The 20,297-nt window shown below is 37.9% G+C and overlaps 1 protein-coding gene across 1 annotated transcript in view; it reads left to right on the top strand.

Moving 5' to 3' along the window:
* The window catches only part of LOC129731069 (protein dachsous), a 254,490-nt gene that overhangs the window by 89,047 nt on the left and 145,146 nt on the right, over nucleotides 1-20,297 (top strand). The window contains exon 2 of the mRNA XM_055690810.1: nucleotides 13,979-16,065. Within this exon, the coding sequence (XP_055546785.1) occupies nucleotides 14,239-16,065 (1,827 nt within the window). The 5' untranslated portion in view covers nucleotides 13,979-14,238. The remainder of the gene's footprint in view (nucleotides 1-13,978; nucleotides 16,066-20,297) is intronic.

Raw genomic sequence — 20,297 nt, 5'->3', positions numbered from 1 at the left:
ACGTCTATGAATTGTAAGAAAAAGAAAAAAGAGATTTTTGACAAAACTTGCGTGACTTTGCAATAAAGAGGGTCCTAGAGAGCGGGGGGTATTCCAATCGATATCAAAAATGGGATTTCTTCAAAGAGACAGTAGATGAATAATTCCCCCAACTTTGAGCAAAATCTGTGATGGTCGTGTCCAAGTGGCATGTACACTTCATATGGAATGACCCATATTATAAATTGAAAATATAAAATTCACACATTCCGCATCACATTCTGCCCCGCGATAACTCAAATTGTCTGTGTTGTACTATCTCACCTATGCGCATTCTGGATATTCTCACTAAAGTGAATCACCACTCTTGTTTCGCTGAGCTGTGTGGTGTGAGCAGCAAGTGTTAATTTTGCAGAAAGCAGAAGAGAGAAGTCTAGTCAGGGTGTCGAAAACCTGGTAAAACCTGGAAAATCAGGGAATTTCAGGAAATTCACTTTTCGCTCAGGGTAACCAGGGAATATCAGGGAAAACAAAAAAAATATTCAGGAAAATTTTTTTAACCGAGACGCAATTCTTTTTTAACCGACTCTTTAGCACAAATACTTATTCTTTCAGCATCGAAGGCTATTTTGGGATCTCTACGATTTGGTTCCATTTCCGATTGAACACTTTTTTCACTGCGATTCGAGAGTTGCGTTAATTTTCGTTGCCCTTTTTTGTGCGGATTGCTGAAAAATATCAGGGAAATTTATTTTATATTTCAAGGAATATCAGGGAAAATCAGGGAATTTCATCTTGAAAATTTCTTCGCCACCCTGCACAATGCCACCCTGCACAATGCAACCCCTGATCACGATCTGTTCTCTAATTAAAACGTGACGTACGGACATCAATTGAGCTTTTTAGATCTATATCAAAATTTTCAGTTTTCAAAAGATTGTAACTTTTGAGCCGTTTAACCGGTTTTAAATCTTTTGGCATCAAATTAAAGGTGTTACATGGACCTTTTCAGAAAAAATATCAAGCTGTGCTTTGAACAGCAATAACCTTGCGAAAATTATGATACAAACCTACTGAGTCTTAAACCTTCCTCTGCGGCAAAATACGGTTTGCATTATGATAATGGGGCACATAAGATTCAAACCATTCTACCTCTGAAATAAAAAAAATTCCTATGAAAATTCAAAATTTTATGTAAAATATTCTAACAAATCCAAAAAAGAATCAAACAATAGGGTCTCTTAGGTCTCGAACTCTCCAAAACGACAAAAAGCTGTTTGTTATTGTTAATTAAAGTTTAGTTTGATTTTTTTCCTTGGAAGATGCACAAATCTCCTTCAATTTGATGGCAAAAGCTTAAAAATCGGTTAAAAAGTTTAATAGTTACAATTTTTTAAATATTGAGTACACTAAAGTCGCTTTTTACGCGGGGGATACGTGCCACGTAAAAAAAACCGCGTAAATTCCGGAATCCGCGTAAAAAACCGCGTAAATTCCGGAATCCGCGTAAAAAACCGCGTAAATTCCGGAATCCGCGTAAAAAAACCAGCGTTCATTTTGCATTCCGAGTGAAGGGGAACCGAAATCCGCGCAAAAAAAAACCGCGTAAATTCCGGAATTCGCATAAAAAACGCGTAAATTCCGGAATCCGCGTAAAAAAAAACCGCGTAAAAAAAGTAGGAGGTTGTATCCAAGACATAAATGACGTAGAACTACGTACACTATTAACAAATGCATTGAGTGTTTCATTACCCTAGTAACACAACTGTTTTTCCCAAAGTTTTATAGCGCTTTTTTAGCTGTTTTGAGCGCTATAAAACTTTGATAAAACCAATATTTTTACTTGGGTAATGAGTTAAAATGTCTTCTAACGAAGGGTTGTGAATTTCGTGAACCGGATTCAGCAGTTAGCAGATCGTGCCTAGTTAAAAACCATACACAGCACACACACACAAATCATACCATATCATAGACACACACACATCATACCATATCATTATACCATACACACATCATACCATATCATACACACATACACACATGATACCATATCATACACACACAGCAAGCAAACGACCAATAAAAGGACGTTATTTTCATTTCAACAAGACTTGACAATTTTCAATAGTGCAATAGTTCGTAGATTCAAACAACATTTTTCTGCATTTGGGCAGATGCGTGTATAATTTTCCAATCGATTGCTGCAAGAATGAAGAAAATCGGTTGAAAACCAACCGACCTATAAGCATTTGAAAAGGGACAAATTTCGTCCCAGTTTTTCAGTTTGCATCCTTGTGTGGTATGCTAAAGTAAAACGTAGTTCTACGTCAAAACCGCGTAAAAAGCGACCCTAGTGTATTCCGAAAAAGTCTATTGTTTAAGCAACTCTATAACCGTAAAATTCACCCTGAGGGCTAAACAGAAAACAAGGGTTTTTAGAACTAATTTTTTTATTTTTAACAACGGCTTTTACCCGTTAACACACAAGTTCATTGAGCAGACAATGTGTGCAGTAGGGAAAGCGAAAAATAAGCGAACTAAAAATATGATAGATTTGGAAAAATATACCGAATCCCGACTAAACTACGGGGTTGTACTGTTCCACAATATGTACGATATAGTATATTTTTAAAATCTGTATCATATTTCCAGTTCGCTTATTTTTCGCTTTCTCTACTGCACATACTGTCTGCTTAGTGAGAAAACTAGGGGCCTGAATTTTTCGATGAAGAACGACCATAGAGATTTAGAGTAAGATTGGAGCATAAAAAATTCGGACAGATCTCTTTTGCTTTGAATTGCTGTATTTTCAGTTTATACTGAAAGAAAAACTAATGAAAAATCAGCTAACTTTGAATTTCATATAAATCGCAAATTGGAATTTCATCGTGAAGCAAATTCCCAGCCTCCCATTGCAAAACTTAAATGTGAAATTTGATTGGGGGGCCGAAAAGCTCTCTGTGCTTTGCAAAGGGGGCCGCGGAACTCTTTGTGTTTAGCAAAAGGGCCCGCGGAGCCAGAAAGGTTGGGAATCACTGCTCTAGTTAACCATAGAAATTGTAGCAGGTTGCATCCAAGACACGACCGCATAAGAGCAGTTCCACAAAAAATGTCCCAGTTTTAATATTATTTTTAATTGTCATTTTTGATTTGGCTGAAACTTTGCATAGACGTTTCTGTAGGCAAAAGATGCCATTTTGTGCTATTGGTTTAATTTTTTGAAATACGACTCATGTTTCAGAAGCTATTGAAAAATGCTATTTTGATGAATACAAATATTTTTAGGGCCAAAACGGTTTGTTTGATCGGTGTGACGTGTTTGACAAAGTTGTAGACAATAGTTTTGTCTTGCCGAAAAAATATACACTCCAGAAAAAAAAAATATTTTTTGAAAAATATTAAAAGAAAAATTAACTAATTAATCAATTATAATTATGATAATTAATTTATTAATTAACTAGCACATTTTTTTAGAATCTATTTTTTTAGAAAAAGTACAAAAGATCACCTTAACAATGCAACCGGTCCGATGGAGAAGCCAGGAAAAAAAATTATGATATTTTAAAACAAATTACATTGTTCAGGTAATCTTTTGTAGTTTTCATGAAAAAAATAGAATTTTAAGAATTAGCTTTTTTAGATAATTATTTTTGATTTCTTTCATTTCTTTTCAAAAAAATAAATATTTTCTTCTTAGAGTGTATATTTTTTTTCGAAAAGACAAAAATTATTCTCTACAACTTTGCCGAAAACGTCACACCGATCAAAAAAACCGTGTTGGCCCTAAAAATGTTTGTCATCATCAATACCTTCCCAAAATAGCATTTTTTAATAGCTACTTAAAAATAAGTCGTGTTTTAAAAAATTAAACCAATAGCACAGCAATTTTTTGCCTACAGAAACGACTTTGAAAAGTTTCAGCTAAATCAAAAATGGTCGATTAAATTGGTTGCCCTCTTTTGTGGAATTGCTCATAACTGACGTAGAATACGTACACTTGGTATTAATAAATGCAATCATACAAAAGACCTCCAGAGAGGACTAACACGATAAGTGGGCAGAGCCACACATACGGTATTATGGAAAAAAGTGAAAAAAAAGTTGGGCTGAGCTGCGCGTTGTTTTTAACTATAAAGCCGAACACTGCGCGCGAAATGCAATAGTTTTCCGTCAACTGTTCAACCGTCAACAAACTCGTCATTAAGATCGCATTGAAGACACAACAGGCTACGGAAAAGCGGCACTATTACTGTCGGATTTTCTTTCCTTGAAAATAATGAAATGTGTGACCAGTATTCCATATATTGATGCATACTGATTAATGATTATGAAGTCGAAAAGAAAACCCAAAAAAAGGAACAGATATATGATGTTTATAACTTTAATTGTTTTGGATGTTTCATGAAGTACCAATCATACAAGAGACGCGTTTTTTTCGAAATCAAACTAGGTTTTTATTGATAGCTAACTGTAGCAGTTATACAGAGTACCAGCATCCTCTGTTGATTCATCCGCTACGGAAGTCTGTGTCATATTTGAAATCACCACCACTCTACTATGGAAAACTGTTTCAAAAATTGATTTCGAAAACTAGATAATTTTGTTCCCTATCCAACGGGATATCATTGACTGAAATCTGTTCAGTGCTAACAAAGTTGTAAGTATTCGAAATCTTTCATTCTGCCGTTTCACTCTATTTTCGATATTTTAAAATGGCACTCTACTAAAGTAAGACGTAGATTTACGTCAAAAGTTTGACTTGAATTAGGATGGCGTTGAATTTTTTAAATGCTGCCTTCGAAAATACCTCAATCTTGCTCAAAGTTATTGATGTTTCTCATAAAAATTCGCTTTTTCCATTATCGCTTGGCTCCGTTTTGAAGGCCACATTTTACTCTACATATGGAGAAAATTAAAGAAAAAAAAAAAACAAAACCAAACAATTCAATTTGAAAACGTGATAAAAATTATAAATTTTTTATATATTTTTTTCAATCAAAAGTACACATATTTGATTATTTGATATTTTTCTCTTAAATTAGGCATCTTTAATTTAATCCAAAAACATAAACAATTTTTTAACTTATGTTATGATTTGAAAAAGAAAAAACGAAATGTATCGAATAAAGCCATTTTTTCTGGTCATCCTTTTCCAGAACTGGCTATCCTAACGACGTAACCAATAAAAACGGGTTCAATTATTTTCAATGAAGATCTGAAACTTTAAGGGGTTATATACTGTATATTTTGTTCGAGATAAAGAAGCAAAGTTTGTATTTTGTAGAGCGTGTAGCACCTTGTTTATTTATTACATAAAAGTAGTGATTTTCTGAAAATTCTTTTAATTAACAACAAAAAAACACGCTTCCTTATAAGAAATACCAATTATTTGTGGAAAAATGAACGCTGTTTATGCAGAGGTTGGCGGTGTTTGCGAAAGAGACCCAGCAGATCAACTGCAATAAAAAAAACTCATATTATTTCATTAGTTTAGAAGTGTGCCGGGTATCTGAACGATCATTTTCATAAGTACCGTCTGCCGGGGTGAGTTTGTGCCAAAAAAGGATACATTTTTGTTCCTTGCTTGTAATGTACACATTTAGGCAATGAGTTTGATCCAAATCACGTCAATGCACACTTAAATGTTTAGTGAACGACTGCCGCAAATAAGGTTAAGTTACAATAAACTATAATTTTGCTAAAATTAAATGAACTTTGGCCCAATCTCACCCCTTCTATGGGGTGAGATTGTGCCAAAAACAAAAAGTTGACTTCAACACCTGAAAAATGAACAGTAGTGTATCTACGAATAATTCACATGAATAACATGATAAAACAGTAAATGTAGGGTCGATCATAAACAACGTGGATTATTAAGGGGCTGTAGGGGGTTGACCAGAAACTACGTTTCATATGAAATGTAGAAAATTGTATGACTGGATCAAATCGATATCTGGAGTACCCAGTTATGAGAACGTGGCTTATAGACAGTCTCTATACACATAGTGGCGTCTCCAGGTAACTTAGAAAGAGAAAACGTTAGGACATAAGGCCTGAGAAGACTTTTCGTTTCAATTGTTATATGTCATTGACCACTGTATATTCCATTGGAGATCTCAAAACCGCTGGAAACGTACCCACAACCCTCCTTCCTCGCTGAAAAAGTCATCAGTTAATATAAAATAGGGGTACAAAAGTTTGTTACATTCCATAAATAATATCAGTCATTGTAAATTTCCATCTAGCAGTTGTTAGCTTACTGTTCTCAAACTATTAGTCATATTTTAAATAATACCTTGGCTAGACAACAATTTGTCGTAAATATGAATTCCGTACATTGTACCGTTCATCATAGCTTGGCACAATCTCACCCCAAAAGGGCTCGAAAGGTGTACAGTTTGGAAAAACATTATTTTCTGAGCCAACACAGATTTAATGCATAATATTTCCTCAACACATTCAAGACGACGACATCTTAACGTAGCAACTGAGCAGTAAGTTGATGAGATTTCTTGAACGGGTTGGTTTGCTTTGGACATTTTTGGATAACTTTATTTGCGCATGTTTTTCACCCTGTACTTTGAAACATTATTTAAGTGAACCAGTTCATTGATATTATCTATATTGTATTTGAAGTTGTGAATAAATATGTCACGTTTCATAAAGTGTTGAATTTGAGGTAGTAGGTTCTAGAAATCTCAAGTAATTTAGCATACAAACATTTCCCGTTTTGGTTCAATCTCACCCCCGTGGCTTAATCTCACCCCGGCAGACGGTACCTATTTTGTTTTTTAAACGAAAACTTTTTTCCCGAGAAAAACATATTTTGAGCGCTAAAATTACATTTAAAATTTTTATTTTATTTTGAGAAACAGCATTCCAACATAAATGCGTATAAAGATTCAAGTTGAGCTTATGCTGCCGTGACGAGACACGCTTCAAACTGCTATAACTCTCTTCCTATTGCTCAGATCATTATAAAAATTTGTTAGAAATTTCTCAAGAAGTTGTACTTTAAGATAATGCAAAAAAAATCGATTTCGAATTTTTTTAAATTGAAAAGGTATATAACCCCTTCATTTTGAAAGGTATATAACTCTTAATTTTACCTCTATTTCATGTTAGCCCACCCTTCTATAAACCTAAGGTTGTGGTTTGGAGAATCAAAAACAACTCAAGATAACGGCTCTTTCAACAGCAATTACACTATTTTAAATTCAAAATCAAAATAACTGGACGGTTTTCGATTTGACATGATCAACAGAGTCATTGGAAAACAATTTTTATGAAAAAATTAAAACGAAAACATTACGCTTGAGCTCATCCTCCATGCAAATAATTGTGTCCCAGATCACTTCATTCTGGTATATTACCAGAAGTTTTACCATAATTTCAAATTGCCAAGACTAATTAAAAAAAATATTCTACTGTTTTTTATTCAAAATTTATTTGGTAGTTTTTTTTTTTATATTTCATCCATTAAATTTACCCAACCGAAAAAAATACTCATTTTGTTTAGTCAAATTTCATTATAATTCGAGTCACGAGAAATTGGTCGATAGATCATTTGGCATGAAAACTCTATTAAGTACAAAACAAATTACAAAAAATACAAAAAAATTAAATATTCCCTTTTCTTTAATTTTTGTGGTTTGTGTTGTTGTATCAACAAATTGAAGACTCTTTTACCTTGAGAAATTTGCGATTCTTCAACATGTCTAACATGTAACTTGTTAACTCAACTGGAAAAAAGTACTCAGAAAAAATCCACCCGTTGCAATTACTGTTTAGTTTGACAACTCGGATAATCGTTTCATCTGTATATAAGATGCACATTTGATTAAGCGAAAAACGCAACCCCAGATGGTTGCCCATTGCATGTCTCTGCTGCTTGCATTCTGGAGACCGCCTTCTTAACTGCGACAAACCATGATCCGATCGTTGTTGCCATATTTAAGCAAGAATTCGCTTCCAGCAATCAAGCCCACAATTTCGGGCTGGCCCGCTCTCTGTCTCTCTCTCTCTCTCTGCCCGCATGTATTACGAAGCCCTGCAATCGTGCTTGCCTTCCAGCAACTGGCGTGGCCTTTGAATGGCCGTAATTCCTAACCTGACAGTAACTCCAAAATAAGAAACTGCCACCAAAAAGCAAAACAATGTAAGACATGTGTCAGCTAGGCATTTCTTCTTTCACCGCGAGAAAGCCCCTGCAAGAATCCGTAGTCAAAATCCAGGGAGGAAAAAAAAGCTCACAATAAATAAAAACACACACATAAAATCCGCCGAAAAGAGCCGGAAAAAGCAAAACCGAAAATAACTGTCAATTTAGCAATTAAGTGTATTCCCGGGAGACAGATGAATCGCGTTGGGATCGATTCGCCTGGTCTCGGTGCGTCGGATTGTCCATCCACATGTTTTCCCTCTGTATGTCACCGGGAGAATATGTGTATGCAGGTCCGGCTGGACGACGACGACAACGACGACGACGACGGTGTGTTTGACTGACAGCCACGCAGAAGCATCGGAGCAGATCTCGCCCAAAAGGAAGCCCCAAATAACACACTGAGAAGAAAGGGTGGGGGGAGAAAAATAAGCGAACGCTCTTCGCGATCTTCAACTTGCTGCTCATCCGTGGCGCGCTATCCGAATCCCGAGCTCGTCCGGAGCGAACACGGGCTGACTGAAAACGATAATGATCGCTGGAGGCGAAAATATCAATTTCCAAATAATACATATCATGCGCTTCAATCTTTGCTTCTGCGTTTTATAGAACCGTATTACGCACTTTGTGTGTACGCTTGGCGCGTGTAACAAACCCGGTTCATCCGACTTCCGCCGGTCCTGAAGGAGACGCGAATGCGGTCGATCGATTGCTTTGATCGAAGGGGGCGATCGAACGCCGGTGATACTGACACGGCGATGGTGCTGGCTAAGCAGGCCGTTTTGTCGCGAGCAAAACTGCAATGGCCTCATTTTACCACCTCTCTCTCTCGCTCTCTCACGGTCGGATTTGGATCGATCGGAAGTCGAGCAGATGATGATGATGATGATGATGATGATGATGATGATGATGCGAAAGTGAAATGCGCTGGCGGCTATCTACCGCGCTTGATTATCGTGTGCGATGAGTAAACTGTGCGCAGTTTTTTACTCGTTTACTTACGCGAAGTTGTACATTATCGGCTAACACAACACACCTGGTGAAGGATTTATGGTTCAGATGCGACGGAAGAAACTTTGAACTCCAGTTGGGAGGTGTATCATCGATGGTCTAATCAACGGTGGTGAACTGTAAAGTTCACTCTGTATCATCACTGCAATGCACGGTGTTTTATTTTGCCGTTTTCGTGCGATTAATAAAATAGCGTTTCAAATGCTGATTTTAGCCATAACGTATGTTCGGAGAAGTTTCAAGAAATTTAAAAATACATCTTTCGATGTAGGAAGATGAGTGATCAATCCACCTTAAAGTGAGGTAGAAAATTTACTTTTTTATCAGATTGAGATAGACGTATGGTGTCTTCGACAAAATTTTAGGTGATTTCAAGTCAAGAAACTTTGCCGAAAACATCATGTTTCTATCTCTTACATATTACGAGCAACCTAAAATATTCTATGAAGAGGCACTGAAAATAACAATTTTCGTTATAACTGTTTTTCTCAGATTTTTTCGAGTTTCCAAGTCTTCTACAAAGTTGTCAGGTACCCAAAAATGAATGTTTATGCTGAACATTATCATTTTTTATCTCCTAAAATAAAAAAGTTATTGGAAATATTTCGATATTTTTGAGAATACTTTCAACTCAACCATCTCCAAATTACGCAATTTTATGCAAGTGGCAAGTCTATACGATGAAATAACTATCTTTAGACTTTCAATTAAAGGTACAAACTTTTGTATGTAAGAGTATATACATAGTTACGTTCAATGAGCTCTGTGAGTCAAATAATTGAATGCGATGCTGAGCCAAACCATCAAAAACAACCCCACACAAATAAAAAATATATAGAAAAATGTAGGAATCGAACAGATTTGAGAAAAGTGCAAAAGGGTGGTTTTGTAGCTCGAAAAAGCCTTTTTTTTCATAAATCACGTTTGGGCAACCTTAAAACAATTTTTTAGAAAGTCGAAATGTCCACAAAAATGCTATAAATAACATTATCTTTCAATTTAGGGCTGAGCACCTTGACTTTTTCAACATCGTTTTTTTTGGGACAGCCCAATGGGTGCTCTAATGTGGGTAAATTGGGACAAACAGAACCTATGACACTTTGGTTAACTCAAGCTAAACTATAAGGAAGAGTATTGACATTATGTTCCCAACTACCCGTTCTCAAAGTTACCGAAAAGAAATCTAAAATATGTTACAACTTTGTAGGGCAAACCTGGGCTTTGTGTGCCCCAATGCCGAATCGAATGTAGGAAGTTCGATAGCAATGTTATAAAGAAAAACTTTCTTTTACAAAGTTACTACATATGATGAAGCTTCTGTTTATCATATGTGAAGAAAAAAAAAGAAGCATCTGTTTAAATGTTATCGAAAATTTTTAATTTTTAGGACAAACGTTTTGTAATGCTGAAATCTTATCAAAGTTTCTTAAAAAATACTGAAAATCGCTGTAGGTATTTCTTATCGAAATTTTTATGTCCGGTGTTTTTTTTTTTTGTATGGCCCTTAGGGTGACGATCGATTTTTTAGATTCCACAGGAAATTTTACATAAAATACCATTTTATTCTTCAATATACCATAACCACCATGCCTCTCCAGCAGAATCTTCAATATCCAACATAACCACCATGCGTCTCCATTGGAAAAAGCTACTGCAATGCAGCATCATAATACGAATCGTATTTTGTCGTTATGGAAAGTTCAAAACCCAGAACACTCTATTGTTTATTAGTTTTTGCATTGCAGTAGGTTTTTCCAATGGAGACGCATGGTGGTTAAAGTGGACATTGAAGATTAAGAAAACCTTTATCTCCAAAATAAATACTACAAGGTATACAGCCCTAGGAGTTGTATGAAATGGTGACGTAGGACTAAATATATAATATATGCTAAACTAAATATTATTATATGCTGCGTCATAGGGTTGCCCAAAAAATCGAATTCGTCAAAATTTTCAATTTACAAAAAAAAAATTAAGATTTGACTAGTTCAACTGAGTTTGAATCTTTTGGAATTAAATTAAATGTAATTAATAAGCCTTTTGAGAAAAAATATCAATTTGTACTTTAAATAAAAACAGTTATGCGAAAATTAGGATACAAATCGTTTTTTTTTGTCGTTTTGAAAGCTTTGAGGCCCACAGAACCCATTGTTTGATATTTTTTTGGATTCGTTAGAAAATTTTACATTATGCATCAATTTTCACGAAGGTAAACTTTTTGACGTAGGACTACGTCTTTGTTTTCTATACTAGATAACACTTTGTGAAAATGAAAATGAAACTGGCAAATGTTGCGTCAGATTTCAAACGGTTATAGCAAGCGAACGACTTAATGCATCTCAGTCATTTATATGTCGGTGGATAGATAAAATGTGTAACAATGTTTTGATATTATGTTCAACATTGTTGCTTCACTGCTTAATGATGAAAAAAGGTGAAAAGTTCCAAGGTCAAGCTTTCCCATACATTTCCCTCGCTATTGGCTTGCTTCCCTAGCACGGATAACAATAACATGGACGGAATAAATTTCACTGCCTACATATTTTGACTCAACAAAGTGTAGTGTTCCGTTTGTCTTTCTCGGAACTGCGTGCCCACGCCCTCATGGCGAAAATTTACGCTGAAACCGATACAAAAGTCTGCGTGTAAAAAATTCAGCTTCAGTCTAGTTTGTCACACAATAGCGAGTGGAGTATAGCTGTTACAGGTACGCGACATTGAGTAAACTAGTCTTACCCTAAATTTCATCAATTTATGCTCATGCGAAAAAATTATACACAAATAAAAATGTTACATTGTTTTTGAGTACAATCTTAACTACTAGAGGTTTTGAGATTCAATTCGTGGAATAATATATGCAAAAATGCATATGCCCTTTTAGATAATTACTCTTCGAGCTAAAGAATTCCTCCTTCCCTGAAAAATACTCAGTTTAGTTGTGTTTTTAAAAATCAAACATGGTGGGAACACTCTCAATCTATAGTGTCGGTCAAACAATAGGACACCTACTCAAGAGAAATAAGAAAACTGCATAACTTTAAGAAAAAAATACCTGAGCTCAATGTTTCAACCCGTCAATAACCCTTTATATGGTTCTGTCAAAATACAAAAATTCGTATAAAAATGCCCTTCAAGCTAGTTTAAAATTCAAATAAAGAAAAAGTTTTACTCACTATTCCATGCTATCATTTCGTCGTATAACCTTTGTATCCGATGACTTCCCGCACCCTGTTCGACAAAAAATCGAACTGGCTTTTGACAAGTGCTTACAGGGATCGCACATCAGACTGCTTGGATTGTTTCCCATAGTTCCTGCTTGTTTTTGGATTTTCCCGTATAAACCGACTTCTTTACGGTTTATGTTCTCGGTGAGATATATGTACGTATGGCCACTAAACTGGCCATTCTATGACGTCGACCTTGTGATCAGCAAACCATTTTGTTCACAGTTCGATGTGTGTTTTAGGTAGTTGTCTCGCATGAATTATCATTTCGGCATTTCCCACTCCGCGTGCGGTAGCATAATGTCTTCTGATATCTGAGCGTATTGGTCCATTATTTTGTCGATCCAGTACAGTGAATCAACTTCGTACTAGAAAAAGTACCCACAGATCATGTGTTTGCCTCCTCCGTGTTTTTATCGTGTATTGTGTTTTGAACTTCGTGCTGTTTTCTGGCCCAATCGAAATGGTCCCTGACAAACTTCAACTTAGCAAGAAGCTTCTGTGTGAGTATCCGCTGTGGTTCCGTGCTGTGACTGGCCAAGTTTCGATGTTTGGACTAAAATACGAAAACGAAAAAACGAAAGGATCTGTATCAAACAGAGTATCTCTGCGAAACAGCTAGTTTTTTTTAAACGGTTGGAAAACAACTGGATATTTTGTCGCAACTTTTTTCGTCTTTTCATAGGAATCAGTGCATCGTGCTAAAACGGTTTACTTCTGCTGCGTCAAGCTTGGTGACACATGTTGCCATACTAGAGCAAGTGCTCGTCGCTGGGTGTCACTCAAGCTAATTTTTAACTCATTCGAATTGGCGGTCAAAAGCTAATTTGAATATTTTGCAATAGAGTAGTCTTATTGCTTTATTGGACACGGTATTTAGTCGCAGTTACTGTTATTGCGGTACCAAAAACCCTTGCTAGAAAGAGAATTATCCATATATTGTAGATGTAAACTAATCGAACAGTTACGGGTTACAAAAAAACACTTGTCTTCATTATTTTTGACAATTTTAAACTTTTAATTTAGACAAATTTCATTTTTTAAATTTAATAAATTTGATCAATTTTGACCAGCTTTACAGTTGTTAAAACATTCACAATTTTGTCATATTGTGATATTTGTAGCAATGTGGGCACTGTGAAAATTTCTTTTTGATAAACTGCTACTTTATAAATCAGCATTTTCAATAAACTTCGAAGCGAACATTCCGGATATCAAGCCACAGTCTGAATTTGGTATTGTGATTATAACAGCTTTAAAACTGAAACTTGGGTGCACGGTATACTCATAGCCGTGAAGAATTCTCACCTACCTGAAATTTGCTTCGTGGGTCCCACCGACCGCCATACCACAAAGCCCCAAATTAGCTCTCACCGCCGCTGTGTTTAATCACCACCTGACACATATTTTCGTTCCGTTTCGTTGACGACTATGAAACTGCCGCTTTCATCACCAGCCTGCTGCGTGCGACAACCGATAAAATTTTAAACTATTTTAAACTTTCCCCGCTTCCTCCGCAATCGTCAACAGCTTCAAACTAATCCGACACGGGCCACCATTTTTCTAACTAGTCTTTTTCGGTTTGTTTTGTTTTATTTTGCAGATCGCTCCTAGGCCGCAACAAACATTGCCGCCACGACGAACCGCCCAGCCAGTGAGCCCACGCGATGGAACCTGCCTCTAGCAGCCGGCAGCCGCACGCTCGCTCCGCACAATCCGCTGCCGCCGGTGATCGGTGATGTTCGCCGGAGCAGCGCCCTGCCAGCTGCCACTAGTCAATTGTCATCGCACCGATCGCCAGCATCATCATCATCATCTCTGTCACCATCCGTGTCATCATCGACAACCGGTACTCCATCCCTCATGTCATCTGCAGCAAGCGAGCAGATCGGGATGGGCCAGAAAAGTAGTTTCCGGTTTCGTCGCAGGAAAATGTCCCTCCTGTGGCTGTTACTAATGATATGTGCCTTCACGGGCGATAGTGGAGGAGGAGGAGGTTTCTTCCAGTTAGCCAGCGCGGAACACGTACGTGAATTGGAAGTGTCCGAAGGGGTTCCGATCGGGCATCAGATTGGCTTTATCGGAGAGTTCCTGCATGGGGTCGATAGTGGACCTCCGTATCTAATCGTACCCGTTCCCGGTAGTGCCGTTGACTCGGAACTAGCTATCGATCATACAACCGGTGAAATCCGAACCAAGATTCCGCTGGATAGAGAAAAACGCTCCTCGTATTCGCTGGTGGCGATTCCTCTGAGCGGGGAAAACGTTCGCGTTGTGATACGAGTGCTGGATGAGAATGACAACGCGCCTACTTTTCCGACGGCATTGATGAACATTGAGTTCCCGGAGAATACACCACGGGATGTGAAACGGACATTAAATCCAGCCCGAGATCTGGATCTCGGTCGGTATAATACTCAGCGGTATAATATTGTGTCGGGTAATGTGAACAACGCCTTTCGGTTATCATCGCACCGGGAGCGCGATGGAGTGCTTTACTTAGATTTGCAGATCAACGGATTCCTTGATCGGGAGACCACACCAGCGTATAGCCTCGTTGTAGAGGCACTGGATGGTGGTAATCCTCCGTTGCGAGGACAGATGACGGTTAATATTACGATACAGGACGTGAACGATAACCAACCGATCTTCAACCAGAGTCGGTACTTTGCGACTGTTCCGGAGAACGCCACGATCGGAACGACAGTTCTGCAGGTCTATGCAACCGATCAAGATGCCGGTGAAAATGGTCAGGTGGAATACGCCATCAATCGAAGACAGTCGGACAAGGATCAGATGTTTCGAATAGATCCGAACACTGGTTTAATCTCGGTCAATAAACCGCTAGATTTCGAGACCAAGGAACTGCATGAACTGGTGGTAGTGGCGAAGGACCGCGGATTGCAGCCGTTAGAAACGACGGCTTTTGTGTCGATACGAGTAACGGATGTGAACGATAATCAGCCGATAATAAATGTGATATTTTTGAGTGATGACGCGACACCGAAGATTTCGGAATCGGCACAGCCGGGTGAGTTTGTGGCACGGATTTCAGTGAATGATCCCGACTCGAAGACGGAGTACTCCAATGTGAATGTTACACTTTCCGGTGGGGAGGGGCATTTTGGGTTAACCACGCGCGATAATATAATCTATTTGGTGATTGTGTCGCTTCCGCTGGATCGGGAAATCAAACCGAACTATACGCTCAGTGTGGTAGCCACGGATACCGGCAATCCTCCGTTGCATGCGGCGAAAACTATTTTCCTTACTGTAACGGATATCAACGACAATGCGCCGGAATTCGAGAAGGAAATCTATCACGCGAACGTAATGGAGGTGGCCGATCCGGGAACGTCGGTCATCCAGGTGACCGCTCTGGACAGGGATGAAGGCAACAATTCGGCAATTGCTTACTCCCTACTGGACACTCCGGACACACACTCGCAGTGGTTCCAGATCGATGCTAACTCCGGGCTAATTACAACCCGGGCGCACATCGACTGTGAAACCGATCCGGTGCCGCAGCTGATCGTGGTGGCGAAAGATAATGGCTTCCCGCCGTTATCGTCCACGGGGACCGTTCTGGTTACCATCCACGACGTCAACGATAACGAGCCGATTTTTGATCAAAGCTTCTACAATGTGTCGGTGGCGGAGAACGAACCGAAAGGACGCTGCATTTTAAAGGTAAGTACCTACGAAAATTCATCCTAAACAAACGACCAAACGGAAAAATACTCCATTGAGATCCTGGTTTCTCAATCAAGTAGTATTATTTAAAACCAAAAACAAAAATTAAGTTAGCAGTGCTTTGTATTTTTCCTTTATGCTAGGCCTACTTATGCACAGAGCTCCACAACTCGCGATCCGTGTTCCGTCTCTTTCTTTTTGTTTTCTTTCTCTTGTTATCCCTGGGGAGAACGTGTGCCGTTGATTACAGTTCACTCTACAGCCTACAGCCGCGCGTCGTGCCTTTCCACCAACCCAAAAGTAGCCACAGATTTTTCGCAGAAGATCCTCCTTGTAGGTTCGCGCAAAGCATACTGCGATGAAACAAACACTCGTTCACACACAAATACACACACCCAAACGCATCTCGTCGTGTTGGTGTTTTGTGGCTGCTCTCTGCCTCCAGCAGCCTTTTCAGCTTCCCACATCCCAGGTTGGGTTCTCGTTTGCGCGATTCCTCATCAATTATGTGTGCCTTCCATTCCTGCACATTCCCTTCACACTTGCTTTACGCTCCAACACCGGCCAGCATACAGCGGCGAAGCAGGCATTCCTGGCCTGTTAGAATTCAGGTGAGCGCGTAAGAGAGAGAGAAAGAGTGAGCCACCCAAAAGGCACTTCATCGTAGCGATCGTTTCGATGTCGATCGTTTATACTCCTGGAACTGTTCAACCGACGGAAAACGTTGAAACTTTTTTTTATTGGTTTTTGTTCGACCAAAAGAGAGAGCCCAAGTTTTATATACGTATTATGATTTATCAATAAAATAGACGATTTTAACTGGCAGCCTTTCATCGCTAATGAAGGTATAATGTTTGTGCTTGGATGTGTTTGCTCTAGCAATCAGTTGTTAATCAGATTGGTTTGTATATATTATATATATATGTATTTGGAAATTGGTCGAATTTAATAACATAGTTTCTACTATTGCAAAAATTTTGCGTCGTTAATTACTTAATGTTAATCTCAGAATGGTGAACGTACTGCCAATCGTTATCATCCGCTTGGTGAATGAAAAAATAGAAATCTGACCACAGTGAATCTTTCTTTGATTATTCTGTGCCTTACGTGTTGGTTACTAGTTTTTATAAAAATCGTAGGGCTAGACTGCAATTATCAATTATCTGACAGCATAATGTTGAAAACTCGTCTTTGCTTTGCCTGTATTCTGAGAAAATTTGCCAGAAATCCTCTGTATTGGTTTCTGGTGTTATAGTTTATCTGGTGTGTTTTTTTGCCTTTCTCCTAGAAAGGTATAGCAATCAGTTGCAAAACCGAAGATGTGAAAGTGCTCGAAAGGGCCGAATGGTATATATCACTAGACTTAGCTCGACGAGCCGAGCAATTTCTCTCTGTGTGTGTGTGTGTTTGTATGTGCAGATTTTTGTTTCCACTCACTTTTCTCAGAGATGGCTGGACCGATTTTCACAAAATTAGTGTCAAATAAAAGGCCTTGCTGCCTCATAACATCCTGTTGGATTTCATTGTAATCGGACTGTTACTTTGTCTGTAATGTATCAAAATGTAAAAATCACGAAAGTTCATTATCTCAGAAATTACACAACCGATTTGAACAATATCGATATCAAATTAACAGACTAGTTAAGGATTAACTAAAGAATTTTATAATGATTAGACATGTGGTTCAAAAGTTGTGAAAAGAAACATGTTCCGATGACTTTCAAAATTTGCTAACTAAATTAAAATATTTTTTTAGATATTTAAAAAAAATAGTGATGATCGATTTTTTATAGTCACTTTTTGTTTTTGAATTTTTTTTTTCAGTACAGGATCTCAAATTGAATTTTTTAAATATTTTTTATAAAAGCTCAGACATTTTTCTCAAATTCATCCCTTGACAACTTTTCTCTATCTTTTGTCATTATTCAGATATATCGATTTATCAAACAATAACTGCAGCAACTGCATTTTTCAAAAAAAAAAAAATAAAATCACTGATTTCACGTATTTAGTCATTGATTTAACATCTCACTTTCCCTATTTTATCTCGCCAAAAATCACTAGGGGGTGATATAATCACTGTAGCATGTTTTAAATTGCAAGATATATGATTCTGTCGACCGTGCTTGGGAAGCAATCATATAACGACCAATCAGAGGTCGAATTTTTCACTTTGACAGCGCTTGACTACTTTAAATATTGCAATAGTGTGAATAATAAAATTACAATTATCTTCTTTTGGGTAGAATCTTAGAAGATTTTCCAATCTATTGCTGCAAGAACGAAGGAAATCCATCGAATACTAACCGATTTATTAGCATTTGAAATTGGACATATTTTTCACTTTTTTCGGTTCTAGATTTTCATTTCACATCCCTATGTAGCCGCACTTCCTGAGAGAAGTATTCTACTTCGAAAAAAAAAACAGAATTCAAATAGAAAGGATTAAATTTTTGTCTAATCACCTTTTTTCCTGTAGTGGGGGTTTTTTGGACCACTGCGTCCATTTATTTCAACTATTGTGGTATGCCCCGGTTTGCTGTACTGTGCTTCAAGCTAGTCTACCAATTAGGTTGAGGAAGTGATAGACGGCGAGCTATAGCGAGGTAGGTGCTAATCGGGAATAACTTGTTTTACGAAACTAGTTACCCTAACTGGCGGCGCAGAACAGATTTCTTTGGGTTCTAGGGAGCCCACATTGAAGTACTGAAGTCTGCGTCTAATTAGTGCTCCGCAATTGCAGAGTAAAGGTTCCGAGGTTTCGCTTTCTGAGTTGCAGAAGCGATAAATATCGTCTCGGGTGAAACCAATTTTCTGGAGATAATGTTTGCTCAGACTTTTATTAGACCAGTGAATACTGAGAATACTGAGTACTTGGTGTTATAAATCTTTTTGATTGGTTAAGACATTTCACTGCCTTCCAATTTTCAATTGGCTGTAATCTCGCGTTGTTCCCATTTCCTTAGTCTGAGATACCACAAAACAGTTCTGGACAAATGAAAGTTGATTGGGAACCAAATCTGGCGAGTGCATCTGCAACTTCATTGCCCTCTATTCCGCAGTGACCAGTAGTCCAGTAAAGATTTACAGAATTCAACTGGCTCATCTGTTGTAGAAGGCAAATGCAGTCCCAGACAATTCTAGACATGCACTTTCTAGGCTTTTAGGGCCTTGAGTGCCGCTCGGCTGTCCGAGAAAATGCAGATATTGGCGTGTCTATACTTCCTTTTCAGGCAGATATTGGCACATTCTATAATGGCGGCTATTTCAACCTGGAAGACTGTTGTCCAGTTTCCCATAGCTACTGATATTTTTGTTCTAGGACCGTACACTCCTGCCCCTGTTGCTCCGGTAGTGGCAATACAAGCTAGCCTAATCACCTTAAAAATCACCTTTAACTTTTCACACAATAATTTTACTTTTTTCATAATTTTAATTAAGGGTTTTGATAATGAAAACCAAGGCACATTTTGCATGTGTAGGATAAGTACAACGATACACCGTGCCCCAGTGCTGAGTCGAGAAAAACGAACAACCGTGTGGGAGAGCTAGCCGACCGACATCGCTAACCACAGAGCCACGGGGACCATTTATTATATTGTTGCGACTTTTTTTGTGCGAATTTTTGTTGTGCGGTATATGAAAAAGGACCACATCCGACAGGATTTCAAGCAATTTAGTTTTTCCGATCCTTGGAATGAATTTCAACGCATTACATAAGTGTTGCGTCAAAAAATTACTATTAGAGCCAGTTTTTCGTAGGAAAGGTCACGCATTGCCAGCCTACGAAGGATAGCGGTTGGAAAAATTAGTATGTTTTGAAAAATTACTTTTATCAATCGGATGTATTAAAATTGTTCTCATAGGTATTCTGAATCAGAATAAACAACTTTCGAGTTATTTTTAACTAAGAATTTTTCTTTTGCGGTCCCTATCTACCGCAAAAAAAAAGGTTTTTTTAATGAAGTTGTGGAAACATTGTTTTATAGCTGCACGTGAAGTTTCAAATGATTTTTTCTATGCAATTTATTTTGTGCGGTCTCTATCCCTCTCACAAAAACAGGTTCGACTGTACTACAAATCGTTTTCCAATTTCACATCCACTAAACGCAGTACCCTTTCAAACTTCCTTTTTATATATATGTATATATATATATATATTTTTTTTTTGCAACGGTTACCATCCACGTTAAAATTTTTGAAAACATTCCAGAGCATTGTTGCCAGGT

The sequence above is a fragment of the Wyeomyia smithii genome, chromosome 3, assembly GCF_029784165.1.
Source record: "Wyeomyia smithii strain HCP4-BCI-WySm-NY-G18 chromosome 3, ASM2978416v1, whole genome shotgun sequence".
NCBI classification, from domain to species: Eukaryota; Metazoa; Arthropoda; class Insecta; order Diptera; family Culicidae; genus Wyeomyia; species Wyeomyia smithii.
This window is presented reverse-complemented; position numbering and strand designations above follow the sequence as displayed.